At 36.1% G+C, this 17,295-nt stretch overlaps 1 protein-coding gene across 3 annotated transcripts in view; it reads left to right on the top strand.

The window, feature by feature from the left end:
• LOC150099300 (protein TFG-like) overlaps nucleotides 1–17,295 on the top strand; it is a 79,561-nt gene that overhangs the window by 35,024 nt on the left and 27,242 nt on the right. For 2 of the 3 annotated variants that reach the window (XM_090403327.1, XM_090403330.1), the window contains exons 4-6: nucleotides 2,869–3,018; nucleotides 3,324–3,449; nucleotides 8,621–8,878. In XM_090403327.1, coding sequence (XP_090259453.1) covers nucleotides 2,869–3,018; nucleotides 3,324–3,449; nucleotides 8,621–8,878 — 534 coding nt within the window. The remainder of the gene's footprint in view (nucleotides 1–2,868; nucleotides 3,019–3,323; nucleotides 3,450–8,620; nucleotides 8,879–17,295) is intronic. The other variant, XM_090403328.1, reaches the window with a different exon arrangement.

Here is a 17,295-nt window from a genome sequence, read left to right as displayed (position 1 = left end):
GGAAATTGCAGAGGCGTTTAACCAAATATACCTCATGGAACTCTGTAATGCAAACAAATAAGGATGGATAGGGAACTGGTGATATGTATAAAAGGGTAACTGATGGACAGATACCAAAAAGTGATATATGGAGTAGCAGATCCAGGAGAAGGCAGGTGATTAGTGGTGTGCTGCAGGGCTCTTTTTGGTTGGTCCACTGCTCTTTAATTTGTACATAAATGATATAAGAAATAATTTGAAGGGAGATATTCAGTTTTGCTGATGATGCAAAGCAGGGTAGTGTAATAGTTAATCAAGATAATGTTGAAAGCTTGCAGGATGATCTAAATAGGCTCACAGTATGGGCAAGACATAATGGATATTAATTTAATGTGAAAAAGTGTAAAATTATGCATATTGGGATACAATGATTACAAGCTGTATACCAAATTTGAGGGAACCGTGTTCCAGGAAATTGACGAAGCCAGAGATTTGAGGGTAGTAGATAGAGAGCTGAAGTCATCATCCAATTCCTGCCATGTACCCTCAAGGAGTGTACAGGATATGATAGTACTAAATGAAAAAATTACATCATTACTAACTTCTTATCTACAATTTTCCTCCCAATCAGTCTGTTACTTGTCAAGACTCCAACATTATCAGATCTTATATTTCTATCGTCTAAGGCACTTTGCACCGTATCAATCCACCTATATCTTGGTCTTCCTCTGGGTCATTTTCCTGACATCCTGGCAGAGAACACTTGTTTTATTAATCTTTCCTCGCCCATTCTGTTTAAGTGACCATACCACCTGAGATTAGCTCTGCTAACGTATTCCTGGATGCTGACAACACCAAGTTCTTTCCTAATATCCTCGTTTTTAATGATATTGCCATTGATGCCATCTGTTCATGACTCTAATCTTTCATACTCTCTCATATCTGCGGTCTCTAGTCTTTGGTCAAGTGTTTTACTTCTGATCCAGCTCTCAAATCCAAAAGATAAAACTGGTTTGAACACTGTCTTGTATATAGCTAATTTAGTGTTCCGACTAATTTCTCTCTTATTCATATGAATTTATTCAGTTGACTTCCTACCGTACCAGCTTTGCTGATTCTGTTGTCTATTTCTATATTTAATTTACCATCGTCACTAAAAATTGCCTAAGTAGCTGAAATGTTTTACTTGTTCCACAGGTTCTCCATTCACAACACAGTTGACATTTTCAATGATTCTGCCTATTTTTATTGTCTTTGTCTTTTTATTGCTGACCTTCATACCATATCTATTACAACAGCTATTCAATTTAGTCAGTGAATCTTGCAGACTTGTAGCAGATTTATTTAGAAGTATGACATCATCCGCATAAAGCAAAGAGGGTATTAATATCTCCAATTTTGATATCATGTTTAATACCACTTTCCTTCATAATGTGATCCATATAGATATTGAATAACAGAGGGGATAATGTACATCCTTTTCTCACACCAGATTTAAACCATCTTCCTGTACTTCAATTCTAACTGTTGACTTACAACTCAAATAAAGACTAAGTATTGCTTGATATAATGCCCCACTGACACCATATAACTGTAGCGTATTGAATTTGCTTCTCTCTTGGCACTTTGTCATATGCCTTTTCCAAATCGACAAAACTTAAAAATAGATCTTTGTTATATTCTCATGATTTCTCCACTATTTGTCGTAAAGTGAAGATTTGATCCTGACAGCCTCTATTTGACCTGAATCCAGCTTGTTTTTCACCAAGCTTTTCTTCCACAATTCTTCTCAACCATTTCTCAAGTATACTTGCATATATCTTACCAGGAATACTCAGTTCGGAAATACCTGTGTAATTCTCACATTCAGTTTTATTTCGCTTTTTATATATGGGTACTATGAGAGCTCACAGTCACGGTCATCGGGAATTCGTCCCTCTGTCCAGGCATTCGAAACTATGCAGTGCAGTCACTGTAAGACTTTTATACAACTATACTTCAGCATTTCTGGTCGAATATCATCTACTCTTGCTGCCTTTCCACATTAAAAGCTTTCTACTTCAAGTATGGATATGTAATTACTCCATACTTCAAGGATATCTTTTTTTTTCACCTGTTTTCATACCACCTTTATCATCTCTAACTTCTTTTACAGCACTCTTTCTTCCATTTCTAAGCTTCTTCAGCAACCTCCAGAAGAAGTTTAGAGGGTATGTTTCTAAAGTAGTTGGGGTAGCTCACAAGTTTACTTGTGAGCTACCCCGATATGACCATATCTGTATGACTGTGCTCAGGTCTGGTCACCTGGGTTTCTTGAATATGAAAAAGTGGTAGAGAGGATTCAGAGGCAAGTGACCAAGATGGTGAGTGGTCTGTGGAATACTCCTAATGAGGATTTGTGGATTGCAAAAATTGGTTGACAGACAAAAAAAAAGGGGGGGGATATGATAGAAACTTAAGTTACTTAAAGACTTTCATAGGATTGAGAGGTCATCCCTGGAAGTTTGGTAAGAGTCTGGTTAGCAAAGGTGTGAGGATTAGATTTTTTTTCTTTGGAGAGGAGTGGTGAATGAATGGAATGGGTTTGAGTCAGTTATGAGTATTTTGTCTATTAAATGGTTTCAAGGACAGGTATGATAGATATTATGTTGATAGTTTGGTCTCCCACGATGAGTCTTAGAACTCCATGGAAGTGCCCGTGCAATAATAATATGCAAGCATCGACAGGGATGCTTCTTCCATAAAGACTCACTATTTAGTTAAGTGCTGCTCGCTGTTTAGATAGGTGTACCTACTATATAGAATGACACAAACTAGTCACGATATATATTATTTTACTAATGAAATTGAATGTGATTGTTAAATAGTTGATTTTTTTCTCTTCCTTAGTAAATGGACAACCTGCTCCAATTGAAACTGATGAAGTGAAGCACATTCGTCAGGAACTGCAACAGATTCGTGACAGAGTCAATCATCTACTGGATCGATTGGATTTTCAATCAACAGTTGTTCCTCTTCCATCTGAAGGGAATAGCAAAGGTTAGCTGTGAGATTATTTATTAATAAGAATTCAAATTATGCATTATATTTTTTAAAATTTAATTCTTTCATGAGTAGGTTTTTCTAATACTGTATGGTCTCTATGTGAGAGTTTTTGAGTTTTATAAAACTTCCCAATCACTCATTATGCCATGAATCTGAGAATCAGATAATCAATTAGACAATGAATTAGGAACTGAAGAATTAAAAAATTACCTTGTGTGTATTATAATATGTATATATAAAGATACTATTAAATAAGGCTCAATTTTCATTACTAACTGTGGGCTTAATATTTATTACAGCATCATCTACTACTAACAATGTACCTACTAGGGTCAGTCCTAAGGAATTTGATCCTTTGACTACAAAACCTAGTTTGGAAGACCCAAATCCTAACAAGACAGCATCCACATCAGCTCATCAAGAAGGTAAAATTGTCTTAGTGTTATTATGCTAGACCGTTAGTATGAATACTACTTGTTCTTACATGCTGCCCATATTTTCGCTTGCTGTCCTAATAATTCAAGACAGTTTTCAGTGCCTTTTGTGAAATGTTTTGAAGGAAGAAATAAAAAAATTACCAAAACAGATCCAGAAGCTAGTTGAGTAATTTTTCCACACTCTAACCTACAGGTGTCAATTTGAATCTCTCTCCCACCCTTCCCATCATGGGTATTTGTGAATATATTCAGTTTATAGATGATCTTCATTACTCATTATGAAACCACCACCCTGTTTATTTAGAGGCCTTGAATGACTTTGTAAGATGCTATGTATATTCTATAAAGTAGAATTTCTGAATTACCTGCCTCTGTCCTACTCGTATATCTACACCCTCTGTCCAAAAAGAAACCAAACTTTTTGGAAATAGAAGAAACTAGTGGCGCCACCTGTTGTATCTTTTTATTGTTGAAAGCAGCAACCTTCATTAGTATCATCAACTGTTTATGACATTTGTTTCGTGTTTCATTAGAAGACTAGTTATAGTGCCAAGAGTGACAGTGCGTTTTGTCGAATGGTCGGAAAACGAGTTTCAGACAGAGAGCCTCGATTGATTTTTTGTTTAACTTAAAAGTGTTAAACTTGGTAAAAGTTTTACCAAATGCTTCAAAAAGATACGGTGATGAATGCTTATCCCGTACTCAAGTTTACGAGTGTTTTAAATGATTTTAAAGTGGTCGTGAGACGCTTGAGGATACAATAAGCTGGGCCATCCAAAAACTGGACTGAGCGAAATTAACATCCGAAAAAAGTGCGTGCTTTCATCAAAGAAAACCTAAAATCTTCCGTGAGATTGAAGATGAATTGGGGATTCCAAAATTAACTGTACACAACATTTTGACCGAGAGTTTGGGTCTTTGTAAATTGAATTCGTGATTTGTTCACCACAATTTGACCGACGACCAAAAAATGTATCGAATGGAAACAAAAAATTCATCGTTACCAGTGACGAAACGTGGTCTTTTGAGTATGAGTCTGAAATGAAGTGCTGAGTGGAGACCACCAGAAGAAGGGCATCCGAAAAAAGATCGGTTTGAGAAGTTAAAAGTAAAGACAATGCAGATTTGTTTCCACGATTCCAAGGGCATTTTCCATAAAGAATTCGTTCCGCCTGGCCAAATGGTCAATGGTGAGTTTTATCTCTAAGTTTTGAAGTGAGAATTCGTCATGTACGGCATGAATATTGTAATTCAGACAGCTGGTCACTTTTGCACAATAATGCACTATCTCATTGTTCGAATATTGTGAGACAGTTTTTGAGCAAAAACCAAGTTTGTGCATTGGATCACTCGCCGTATTCACCTGATTTAGCACCCTGTGACTTCTTTCTCTTCCCTCAACTTCATTTGCCGATGAAAGGAAAGTGATACGACACCATTGAAAACGTTCAAGCTACAGTAACCACAACCCTCAACAATATCCAAAACCGATATATAAAAAAAACTCATTGAACGAATTAATTGACCATGCCAAACACTGTATCAAAGCTGAGGGAAAGTATATTGATTGAAATAAATTATTTGAATAATTATAATTGGCCTGTGTTTTATTTTCTATCAAAAGTTCAGTTTCTTATTGGACAGAGGGTGTAATACCCATTTGTCTAACACACACTGTACAAAGAAGTTTGAAATTTCTGTATCAATTAATTCAAAGCAGTGGTATATAACTTTGTCATATGTCAAATGTCATTAGTTTCCTCTATGTTCTGTATTAGAAAAAATTACATACATATATCTAAGCAATTAAAAATTAAAGCATTCAGATTAGGATTATATTAGAACAGATTTATGTATTCCTTAAGTATCAGAATAATTTATTATCAGTATCCTTGGGTCTAATGTGTTGTGTCTGATGCTTGTTTCACTATTCTTTGCCATTTCCCTTCATTCATTGCCAGGTGGCTCAAGACAAACTCTTGCCACACCACTCCTTTACATCTACTTTCACCTTGGCCATCTTCTTCTCTTTATACCATCCATTGTACCAAACATCAAGGTTTTGATCTTTCCACTGTTATCTGTTCTGCAGATATGTCCAAAAAGCTTTAGGAAATCTTCAAATTATTTTCTGCATTAGATTCTCTTTGCAGTTTACTTTGCTATACAGCTTTTTAATTTGGTTACCTTCTGCCCATCCAGTTTGTAGAATCTTTCTATAACATGTTTTTTGAAAGCCAATATTTGTCTTAGTCTTTGATCATTATTCATGTCTCGACCATAGAGAGCACTTCTGAATATTCATGTTTCCAGCAGTTGCAGCTTAAGGCTCACTGATTTACTTTTCCATATCTTATCCATTGTCTGTAGGTTTGCTTTTGTTATCTGAGATCGTCTCTTTTTGATTGGATAAATCCTGTCATGTTGTTCTCTAGATTATGTGAAGTTCCTCTCTTCCGGCTCTTGATTTTTTTGTTTTTTCATCCTCTTCTCTCCATATATATACATATATGTATGGAGAGAAGTAATTATTCTGATATGGATTGATAATCAATATCTAAAAATATATATATATATTTTAGATATTGATTATCAATCCATATCAGAGTAATTACTGATACTTAAATTTAAATTGTGTAAAATTAAAATTTGATCACTTAAGGATCAAAGCTAGATAACTGGGAGATCTCTACATAGCTTTTTAAGGAATGTAAGAACTGACAGGACCTTGTGATCTAATATCCAGTCCTCTCTTTTTCAGTGTATCCTGTTAGTAGGCATCTACCTGAATACTGAACAAAGGACGGTTAACAGGCAGTATGGGATTTATCCAACCACAGTGTATTGGCTTAAAGCAAAAGAAAATGGTGAAATGTGGTAGAAAATGTCATGCTGTGGAGAGTGTTACTTGATTAACGCGTTCGCTGCCAACTACGAGTATACCCGTAGTTGGTATATGAGCCCACAAGCCAGCTACAAGTATACTCGCATGACACTTACCGCCAGCAATGAGATTACCTGTACTAACCTTGAAGTGAAAATGCTTGGCATGTGGGGCTAGCAGCAAAACTGTGTATACTCGTTATTCGTATGTGAGCCCCACAAGCCAGCTACGAGTATACTCGTATGATGCTTACCGCTGGCAACGAGATTACCCATACTGACCTTGAAGAAGTGAAATTGCTTGGCGTACGGGAACAGACTATGTTGAAGTAGTGTGGCAGCGAATGTGTTAAACAAGTTCCTGACCAAGGCAAAAAAAAAAAAAAAAAATATTAATGGATAATGGGGGGGAGCCAACTACTGAACAAAACAAACTCAACATCACCAAAATTGAAAATAGACACAATTTACCTAAAAAGTATTAGCTGGAAAAAAACTAGCAGAAGAATTAGAGAAGTGCCACATTGACATAGTGTTAACAAAACAGAAGAGAAGACAAAAAGGAGATTATTCTAAATAATTAAAAGAAGTATTCAGTCAATAATTATCAGGAAAAGAAAGGAATAGCTATTCCACACTAAACACAAAAATTTTGAGAATGGCAGCCAGTTTCAAGTAGAATAACATGGGCAAACAATGGAATTGGGAATTGGACAACGAGACTTATAGTTGAGATATCGTGAGAATATAACAAGGATTTGTATTTGAGTTTTGTTGATCTGGAAAAGGTATGTGACAAGGCGCCAAGTGGAAAGCTCTTCAAAATGTTACATTTATATGATGTAAATGGGACATATCAATCAATACGTAGCTCTATTTATGCTGTAAGTCAGCAGTTGGAATTGAAGGAGGTGCAGGAAAATGGCTTGAGGTTAAATCAGGTGTTTGACAAGGGTGCCCATTATCTCCACTGTTGTTCATTATTTATATTATCCTCAACCTGGCCAAGTGGTTTATTTACCTACTCTCCAACAAACAGGGTGCAAGTTTGAATTTTTAATGCTAGTCCCCCTCCCTCTTTTTGGCAACCTGAAGCTTGAAAGAGTCCTTTGTTTGGTTTCTATAGCAGCATTTACAGATTGTTAAAAAATATAAATAAACAAAAACTGTAGCCCATACATAGCACTCATGTACTATAACTTTACAACCTTTTGTGGTGGGGTCACAAAAAAAAATAGTAATAATGGAAATCCATGCTGCTTTCTACAATGTTTTAAAAAAAAGAAGACTGTAATGTCATGTTAGTTCAACTTAAAAGAACATTCCTTTTTAGAGCCATTGAACACCTCAGGAACTGATCTGTTTCTCCAGAGACCTTTGCAAATTCAGAATGCAACAAAGATTGTCATTCCTCTCCCTCACCCCCTCCCAAAAAACCTGACTTGTTTTTGTAATTCAAATGGTTACCATATTGGATATAATTTTTTAATTTTTTTTATATTTTATTTTCTATGTATTTTTTCTTTATATTATTTTTTTAATTTCAGCTGGTATCAGATTATAGGGAATGTGAGATTAATTCTGTCTTCCATTTAGCTTCAGGTCCGACTTTCTCAAGAGTCAAAGGATGTAGTCCTCCACATCAATCCCTACTCCAATCCCATTTTAGTCTAAATTCTTAACATATATTCCACCTTTATCCAATCTCTTTTCATGAACCACCCAGTTCAGGGTAAGTTACCTTTAATAATCTGATTTGGTGCTTAGACTAGCAGAGCTCAGAGGTAATAGCCATCTTCAAAGAATATATTCAGAATACTTTGAGATATCTTTCACTTGGTCATTGACATTTTCTTCCTGAACTATGCTGTTATAAAATGTAATTTGAGATTGTGAATCCTGTCTATGAAAATTTGTAAAACCTGTTGTAACAATCAGAAAATCTTACTCTAGATACCAAACATGAACCTTTCAACCACTTCAGGTTTTTAATAAGCATGATAGTATTTCACACCAGGTGATGAAATTCACATCACTTAAAGATATTTCACAGTCATGCTCACAGTGGAATTTGACCTTATGACCTGTCAGCTGGAGAACAGAAACACCATCCACTTAGCCAACCAAACTGGCAAGATAAAATTAGTTTGTCAAATATTTGAAGCATTAAACTTAGCATATATTTTCCTTATAAAGATGAGACTTAAATTCTTGTACTATTAGTAAATATTTTGATCAGTACCTTTTATTTAATAAACATTTATCTTTATACTCAGTAGATGGAAGACCTGGAACTCCAGATAGTATATCTAGTTTAGGATCATCTGCTAGTCAGCGTTTGCTGCAGCAGCAACAACAACAACAGCAGCAGCAGCAACAACCACTACCATCACAACAACCTCCCCAGCAACCACAGGTTCAACCAATTCAAACCCCTACAGCTGGGTTGTACCAGCATCCAGGATATTATCCATCATCACAACTTGCTGCATCTATTCCCCAGCAGCCTCAGCTACAGTATTCAACTGCATCAGGTAAAGTAGTTTGCATTTTAAATTTTGTTAAATCTGTTTATTGGGTTAAGCAATATAGGTCCCTGTACATCAGTCCAAATAAGAATGTTTGAAATTATTTTCCTGCCAAAAAAATGGTTACATTAAGAAGAGCTTGAGAAAACTGAAATATAAGATTTAATGGTGTTAGAGTTCTGACAAATTAATTTTAAAAAATAAATTGTCAATAGGTAGGTAGTAATGACTTAAACTTTTTGTGTAGTATTATTACTATATCCTGCGTATGCCCCCTCCTTGAGGGTACTTATCAGGAATTTGATAATGAGGAAAAGTGCTAGAACAGTGATAGAAATTATCCTAGAGAAATGGTATTTAGCTCATGTAGAAAAGGCATACGAGAAAAGTATTGAAATATTTCAGAATTAAAATGTACTTACAGCTTCATTCCTCCTGGATAAACTTTTACAGTAGTTGTATAGCATATTTCAAAAAGTGCAACAGTAGAATAAATCTTACATTACTGGAGTAGAAGTCTCATTCTCTAAAAAGGAAAGTAAAACTTGAGTGTGAGGATTTTAGAAAAATTGCACTACTGAATGAATGTTCCAGGAAAGATTTATGAAGTATGGTTCAGAAATCACTAAGCGAAGGTTTCCAAAGAACATTCTGGGTTAAGACCAAATAGAGATCAGGAGCATCATGATAATAAAAAGGATTTTTTTTTTTTGCTGATCTTGAAAAGCATACATGGTGCCAAGGGTTTGTCTGGTGTAAATGGAACTTTATACAGAGATGAGTATCAGTGCATTTGAGGCAATCTGGTGTGAGATTGAAGCCAACAGGACAAAATATACAGTTGATTGTTGCTATAGGTCAGGGAGTGCAAGGGGGGGGAAATGTGGATGACATGCATCAGCAAATTAGCACGATGAGCACAGGCCAAGTAATTATAGGAGATTTCAACTACATAGATTGAAAGGAGGAAAGATCATATAATGAGAAAGAAATAAAAAAAAAAATACAACTACTAAGAGCTAATTACTTGAAACAGTATGCACAAGAATCTACAAGGAAAAGATGCTATATGAAAAGAAACAAAATATACAGTTGATTGTTGCTATAGGTCAGGGAGTGCAAGGGGGGAAATATGGATGACATGCATCAGCAAATTAGCACGATGAGCACAGGCCAAGTAATTATAGGAGATTTCAAAAACATAGATTGAAAGGAGGAAAGATCATATAATGAGAAAGGAAATAAAAAAAAAAAAATACAACTACTAAGAGCTAATTACTTGAAACAGTATGCACAAGAATCTACAAGGAAAAGATGCTAGCAATGCATGGCAAATGGTCAAGGGATGTCTGAAGTATGCTATATTAAACTGTATATACCCGAAGTTAGAAGGTTAAATCGGGTGGAAGTTAAATGAACGGATGAAAAGTGAGCTGGTGAGGAAGGATCATGGAGAGTATAGAAGGAAAAGGTGATCATGAAGCTCGTGTAAGGAATACAGGGAACAAGCAAAAAGGGTGACCAACTTGGTAAGGAAGGCAAAATTAGATTTTCAGAAGAAATTAGCTAGGCAAGTAAAAGGAAATAACAAAGTTCTTAAGCTCTGTAGCAAGAAGAATTATAGAAGGATAAGTTTAATGAAAGCTGATGGTAGAGAGAGGTGATAGAAGTTGAAGTAGTGAGTGATCATTTGCAATGGCATACCACTGCAAAAGATGACATTGCAGTGACAGATGTGAATGGAACTTATCTGGGTATAGAGGTGAATGATTGTGGCTAATTGTTTAGAATTTCAGTATTGAGAATATGGCCATGGGATTGGATGGGACATTGGTCTCCATATTATAAGAATGTGCAAAAGAATTTCCATTGTATCTAACTAGGTTATTTAAGTTTCAGCTCTGGATACCAAATGAATCGAAGGAAGGCAAAATTGTTCCATTACATAAAGGGAAGACTCCAAAACAGAGGATGCAAATTATAGACATTAAGTATCTTTGAAGTTGATGATAGATATATTGGAGTAGTTGGTTGAAGACAAAATTCAGGAATGGTTGGATAAGAACGACACTTATGATATGATACTTTCAGAGGGTGATAGCATGGCTTTGTGAAGGCAGGTCATGTCTTAGTAAGTTATTCCCTTTTTATTATGAAAGTGATAGTAGTTGGTCAAAGAATAGTTAATGGTGATAATGCATCAAATTCTGTTACGTGGACAGGAGCAAATGGATAGATATGAAACTGGTGATGTGGATACATGAACAAATATCAGAGTAGTATATGGAGAAAGCAGGTGACTAGCTTGCATGTCTCTGTGCTTGGACTGATGTTATTTAATGTGTACGTTCATGATATAGGAAATCATGTGAAGGGAAATATACAGTTGATGATGTCATAGCAGATATTTATTCTCTTAAATATGCTCAACCTCAGAGACTTTAACCAAATTAAATAACTGCTGTGAGGTATTTAGTATGAAAATAGACAGGAAAACAAAACAACTGTATTCTCAGCTGTGAACCTGAATATTCACAGTTGCGAATGCAGTTTTGTTTTATTTTAGCATTTAGGTACAAATTTAAGTTACAGAAGAAAATTAAATATAGAAATAGATAATAGAATAAGTGTGGTGGGAAGGTAGTTGAATAACCATAAAAAAACTAAAAAATATATAAAAGAGAATGAAATCAGCCAAAAAAAACCAAGCTTCAGTATACAAGACTGTTTAAACTGATTTCAATGAAATTGATGCAAACCTGGAGATTTCAAATACGAAAGGGAAAAATTAGGGGAGCTAACAGGTGGAATCAGTGGCAGAATTAGATCCGCCCAATAGGGGGAACTATTTAGGCTTTATGTACAACTTTGGTTACCTTACTTCAGCCTCATTAGTGCCTTTGTGCACACATATTGTGCTGTGTTCCCTGATGAAGGCAATTTGATTTTTGCTGGAATATCAGAAGCAGTCCTTAAAAAGTACAGTTAAGAATCAGATCTAAAACCAATATTAGAAAAGGACTTGACATTTATTAATATTTAAGAATGTGTGAGCTGAGCTAATCTAAGATGGTATGGTCAATTATTCAGAATAGTTGTTGAAAGACTTGCAAAATAAGTGTTTGAAATGTAAGAACTGATCAAATCAGGCACTTGACATATAATGAACTGGTTAGGAAGAAAATTGTTCGTAGGAAACTTATCTTCTTCATGCCTCGTAGTGCATCCAATAATTCTGCTTCTTTCTAGCTCTCCCAACTAGCTATTCTTCTGTCTTAAGAAACTACCCATGCAATATTAATTCATGTATTATCATAGTAGCTGATACCTCTTGTGGGTACACCGAAAATTGCACTCCTTTTTGGTTTTACATTAGTAGAATTCAGGCATGGAAACAAGGAGACTAAATAAGAGTATTTACATTATGGGTCCTTTTCTGTTATAAGGGTAAAAGCATTTTCATGGTTATGGAGATGTCCAGATGTCTAAAGATTCTCTTTTGGACTGAAAAGCTTGTACTAATTCCAGGGTTTTAATAGACATCATTACCTGTAAATGGATGTTCCGAATTTAATCCATCTGATCGTGCCTCAGTTTTTTTTACTTTATTTTATTTTTTTTATATCATTACTTTATTATCTGGTAACAGGCAACTCAGATGGATATAAGTGTCAGTTACCTGTTCATCATCATCATCATCAAATTCCTGCCATGTACCCTCAAGGGGTGTACAGGATATGACAGTACTACATGAAAAAATTACATCATTACTAACTTCCTATCTACAATTTTCCTCCAAATCAGTCTGTTACTTGTCAAGACTCCAACATTATCAGATCTTATATTTCTATCGTCTAAGTCACTTTGTACCGTATTAATCCACCTATATCTTGGTCTTCTTCTGGGTAGTTTTCCTGCCAACCTGGCAGAGAACACTTGTTTTGCTAATCATTCCTCTCCCATTCTATTTAAGTGACCATACCACCTGAGATTAGCTCTGCTAACGCAATCCTGGATGCTGACAATATCAAGTTCTTTCCTAATATCCTCATTTTTAATATGATATTGCCATTGATGCCATCTGTTCACGCCTCTAATCTTTCTCAGGACTCTCATATCTGCAGTCTCTAGTCTTTGGTCAAGTGTTTTACTTCTGACCCAGCTCTCAGATCCATAAGTTAAAACTGGCTTGAACACTGTCTTGTATACAGCTAATTTAGTGTTGCGACTAATTTCACTCTTATTCCATATGAATTTATTCAATTGACTTCCTACCACACCAGCTTTGCTGATTCTGTTGCCTATTTCTATATTTAATTTACCATCTTCAGTAAAAATCGTGCCCAAGTAGCTGAAATGTTTTACTTGTTCCACAGGTTCTCCATTCACAACACAGTTGACATTTTCAATGATTCTGCCTATGTCTTTTTATTGCTGACCTTCATACCATATCTATTACAACAGCTATTCAATTTAGTCAGAGAATCTTGCAGACTTGTAGCGGATTTATTTAGAAGTATAACATCATCCGCATAAAGCAAAGAGCTGACATTAACATCTCCAATTTTGATATCAGGTTTAATACCACTTTCCTTCATAATGTGATCCATATAGATAATGAATAACAGAGGGGATAATGTACATCCTTGTCTCACACCAGATTTAACATTAAACCATCTTCCTGTACTTCCTTCAATTCTAACTGCTGACTTACAACTCAAATAAAGACTACGTATTGCTTGATATAATGGTCAATTGACACCATATAACTGCAGCGTATTGAATAGCTTCTTTCTTGGCACCTTGTATTTGTATTCTCTAAAAGCACAAGCTGACTTATTTGCCAGGAACTTTTGATATGCTGACTTATTTGCCAGGAACTTTTGATATGCTTTCTTCTTTTCCTTCACTGCCTCTTTAACTTCCTATGTCCACCAGGGAGTGCTGATTTTTTTAATCCTTGCACACAACCTCACCACATGCCTCTCTGGCAGAATCAATCAATGTTTCCTTCAGAGTTTGCCACTGAATCTCCAAGGTTTGATTCCTGTTCTCAAACTATTTCATTTTCTTTTCAATAATATTTCTATATTTTAGTCTACAGTTCACATCTGAGAGCTGCTCAACTTTTATTCGCTTTAAAACTTTCTTACATGTTATTCTTTTCAATATGAAATTCAATTATATCCTGCTCAAGACTAAATAGTGATCACTTCCAATTTCAAATCCTCTGTACACTCTGGTGTCCTGCACCAGGGAGAAAACATCACTATCAACAATAACATAGTCAATGAGACTTTTCTTATTCCTAGCCTCTTCTCTCCATGTGAATTTGTGCACATTTTTATGTTTAAACATGGTGTTAGTAATAACCAGTCCATATCCTGAGCAGAAATCTAACAGATATTTGCCATTATTATTAGCTTTGCTCTTTTCTCCAAATTTTCCCAAAATATTTTTGTATGTCTCACAATCATTTCCTACTCTACTATTTAGATCCCCAACAAGGACCAACTTTTCCTTTTTCATTGTGTCAGTTGCTTTTTCTAAAGCCTCAAAAAACTCCTCCACTTCTACCTTAGTAGAACCTTCGGTGGGACCATAGGCACAAATAAGTCTCATTGTCCAGTTACCCATTCTCATATTTGCCCACATTACTCTACTTGAGACTGACTGCCATTCAAGAAGATTAGCCTCGTATTTTGTGTTGAATACTATGGCTGCTACTCCTTTTCCTTGATTGTCATTGCCTGAATATAACATTTTGTATTTATTGCTCAGAAAGATCTCACCAGTTTTGGTCTTTTTTGTTTCAGTCACCACTATTATGTCGATCTGGTATTTATCTAATTCCTCAGCTAGCTCCATATCTTTGCCATTCAGGCTTCTTACGTTGATAGTACAGATCTTTAACTCTGGTGATGTTGAGTTGGGGTTTGTTTTCAGATTTGTTCCAGTAGCTGACTTTTCGCTGTTCGCACTGGTTCCCTGCCGAAAACAATGGGTGCCTTGTTTAACCGGGCGACGCCCCAGCCGGCATGAAACTTTGTCATGTTGTACCATCATTCTTATTTTGGTTTAACCAACAAGAATACAATTTGGTCGGCTAAATCCCAAATTGCCAGCCCATCATCGTTCGTTCAGTATCAAAGTAGATACCCAACAGGGTGCACCACGAGAAGGTGAGGATTGTACATTAGGTCAGAAGCCCTGGTCGGTTCTCTGCATTCCTTTAAAGGCTATGTGGATGTCTCCTCTCAGTTATACAGCTTCCTGTTCAAAAACTAAATGCTGATGACTTCTTACTGCAAACCTTCTGGATGTCCTGAACTAGAATGAAGATATAGGTATCAATAAAATAGTCAATGAGAATTTTCTTATTTCTGAGTCTTCTACTCCATGTGAGTTTGTGCACATCTTTATATTGGATCCTGGTGTAAGTAATGACTAGCTCATTTCCTAAACAGGAACCCAGCAGGTACTTACCATTATTATCATCTTTCCTCTGTTCTATTCTCTAAATTTCCCAAAACATTTCCTACCCCACTATTTAGATCCAACACGGACTAACTTATCCTTTTTCTTTATATGGTAGGCAAGTAGAGTGACGTTCGCAAATATCAAATTGGGAAACTGGACAACGAGTCCCATTTCCGCCTATGGTCCCAGTGAAGGCTCCACCAAGGAAGAAATGGACCTCTGTCCGGTGAGAGACCAGTGCCCTGCCCAATGGAGGCCTAATATGACTCTAAAAAGCACTGCATTTGGTCTCCAGATTGATATTTAAAGGCATTAGCGAAGTAACTGACTTTAAATATCAATCTAGAGACCAAACACAGAACTTTTCCAAGCCATATCAGGCCTCCATCAAGCAGGGCAGTGGTCCCACACCAGGCAGAAATCCATCTCCTCCCCAGCAGAACCCTCACCGGGACCATAGGCAAAAACAAGTCTCATTGTCCAACTTCCCAATTTGATATTTGCACACATCACTCTACTTGATATTGCCTGCCATATTTAGTGTTGAAATACTATAATTACTTCCCCTTTTCCCTTATCATTATTGCTTGAATATAACATCTTGAATTTGTTACTGTTGCTTGGAAGAATCTTACTTGTTTTTGATTTCTTTATTTTGGTGCCACCTATTATGTCCACCTGATTGTTAATCAGTTCTTCTGCTACTGTTTCCTTTACTTTGATGCTTCTTATGTTGACAGTGCCACTCTTGAACTCTGCTAATGTTAAGATGGAATTTGTTTTGGTAGCTGACTTTTCATTGTTCATCCTGGTTTTCTGACAAAAATAGTGGTGGGGAGAGGTCTTGCTCAACTGGGTGGCATATCAGCCACCATGAACTATCATTTTATTCTGGTTTAAGCCAATAAGAAAACAATTTAGTCAGCCAAATCCCAAATTTCAAGGTTGTCCCCATTTGTTCGAGTATCCAGTTCAAGGCATATACAGTATTTACTAATGGGTTGTACTGTGTGAGGACTGGACAACAGGTCAGAAGTCTGTAACACATTTATTTCCAAAAACTTAGGTGTATTTGTCGTAAGCAAACTCTCAGTCGGTGTGTAAAAGTATTTACTAAAATGATAGCCAAAAGGCTTCACCTCGACGATGCAAAAATTATAAAAATTAAGTGGATATTAAATCCAGCACCACTTCAAAGCTGAACACAGAAACTATAAAAGTTCTATGAAATTTGACCGGAGAGCCCACAGGAATAGACCCGCTGGCATTCACGAGCTGCCCTCGCTATGCCAAGAGTCCATATCTCCTTCCCCCCCCCCCCCCCCCCATTGGTCCATTTTGATAAAGTTCCACTGGCCTGACAGCTATTTCAAACTGGTTGGTTTCTGTCAGAGACCAGGCAAAAACCTAACAGAGCAAAAACTCAAAAACTCTTTCAGTACTAAGGAACTTGAAACGTCAGAGAGGTGTATTTGTCATAAGCATACTTTCAGTCAGTGCATAAAAGTATTTACTAAAATAAAAAAAACGATCATCTCTCCTATATAAGGTCCAGCTAGGGCAACTCGTAAACGCCAGCGAGTGTACTCCAGCAAGCTCTCCGGTCAAACCTCATATGAAACTTTTATAGTTTCTACATTCGGCCCTGAAACAGTGCTGGATTTAATATCCACTTAATTAGTGGAGCAAACTACATATCATGCTATTACTTATAGATGTGCATGTTCACATTTGTTATGGGCATAATAATAAAAAAAAATTATGAGGAGAAGAAAAGACATCTGTTTGCAAAATATATATAACTAACAAATAATAAATAGTAATAGTAAGAGGCTTACCTAATAACGTTAATGAGATAAGGTGATTCAACTAGGTGTGGTAAGACTACGTGTGAGTTAAGGGTCCTGTACACTTTGTTGTACTTGTGTATTTATTTATATTTC

This window comes from Typopeltis vanoorti, chromosome 14 (genome assembly GCF_054136105.1).
Source record: "Typopeltis vanoorti isolate ZY-2024b chromosome 14, IOZ_Tvanoo_1.0, whole genome shotgun sequence".
NCBI classification, from domain to species: Eukaryota; Metazoa; Arthropoda; class Arachnida; order Uropygi; family Thelyphonidae; genus Typopeltis; species Typopeltis vanoorti.
Note: the sequence above shows the minus strand (reverse complement) of the source record. Positions and strands in the feature narration are given on the sequence as shown.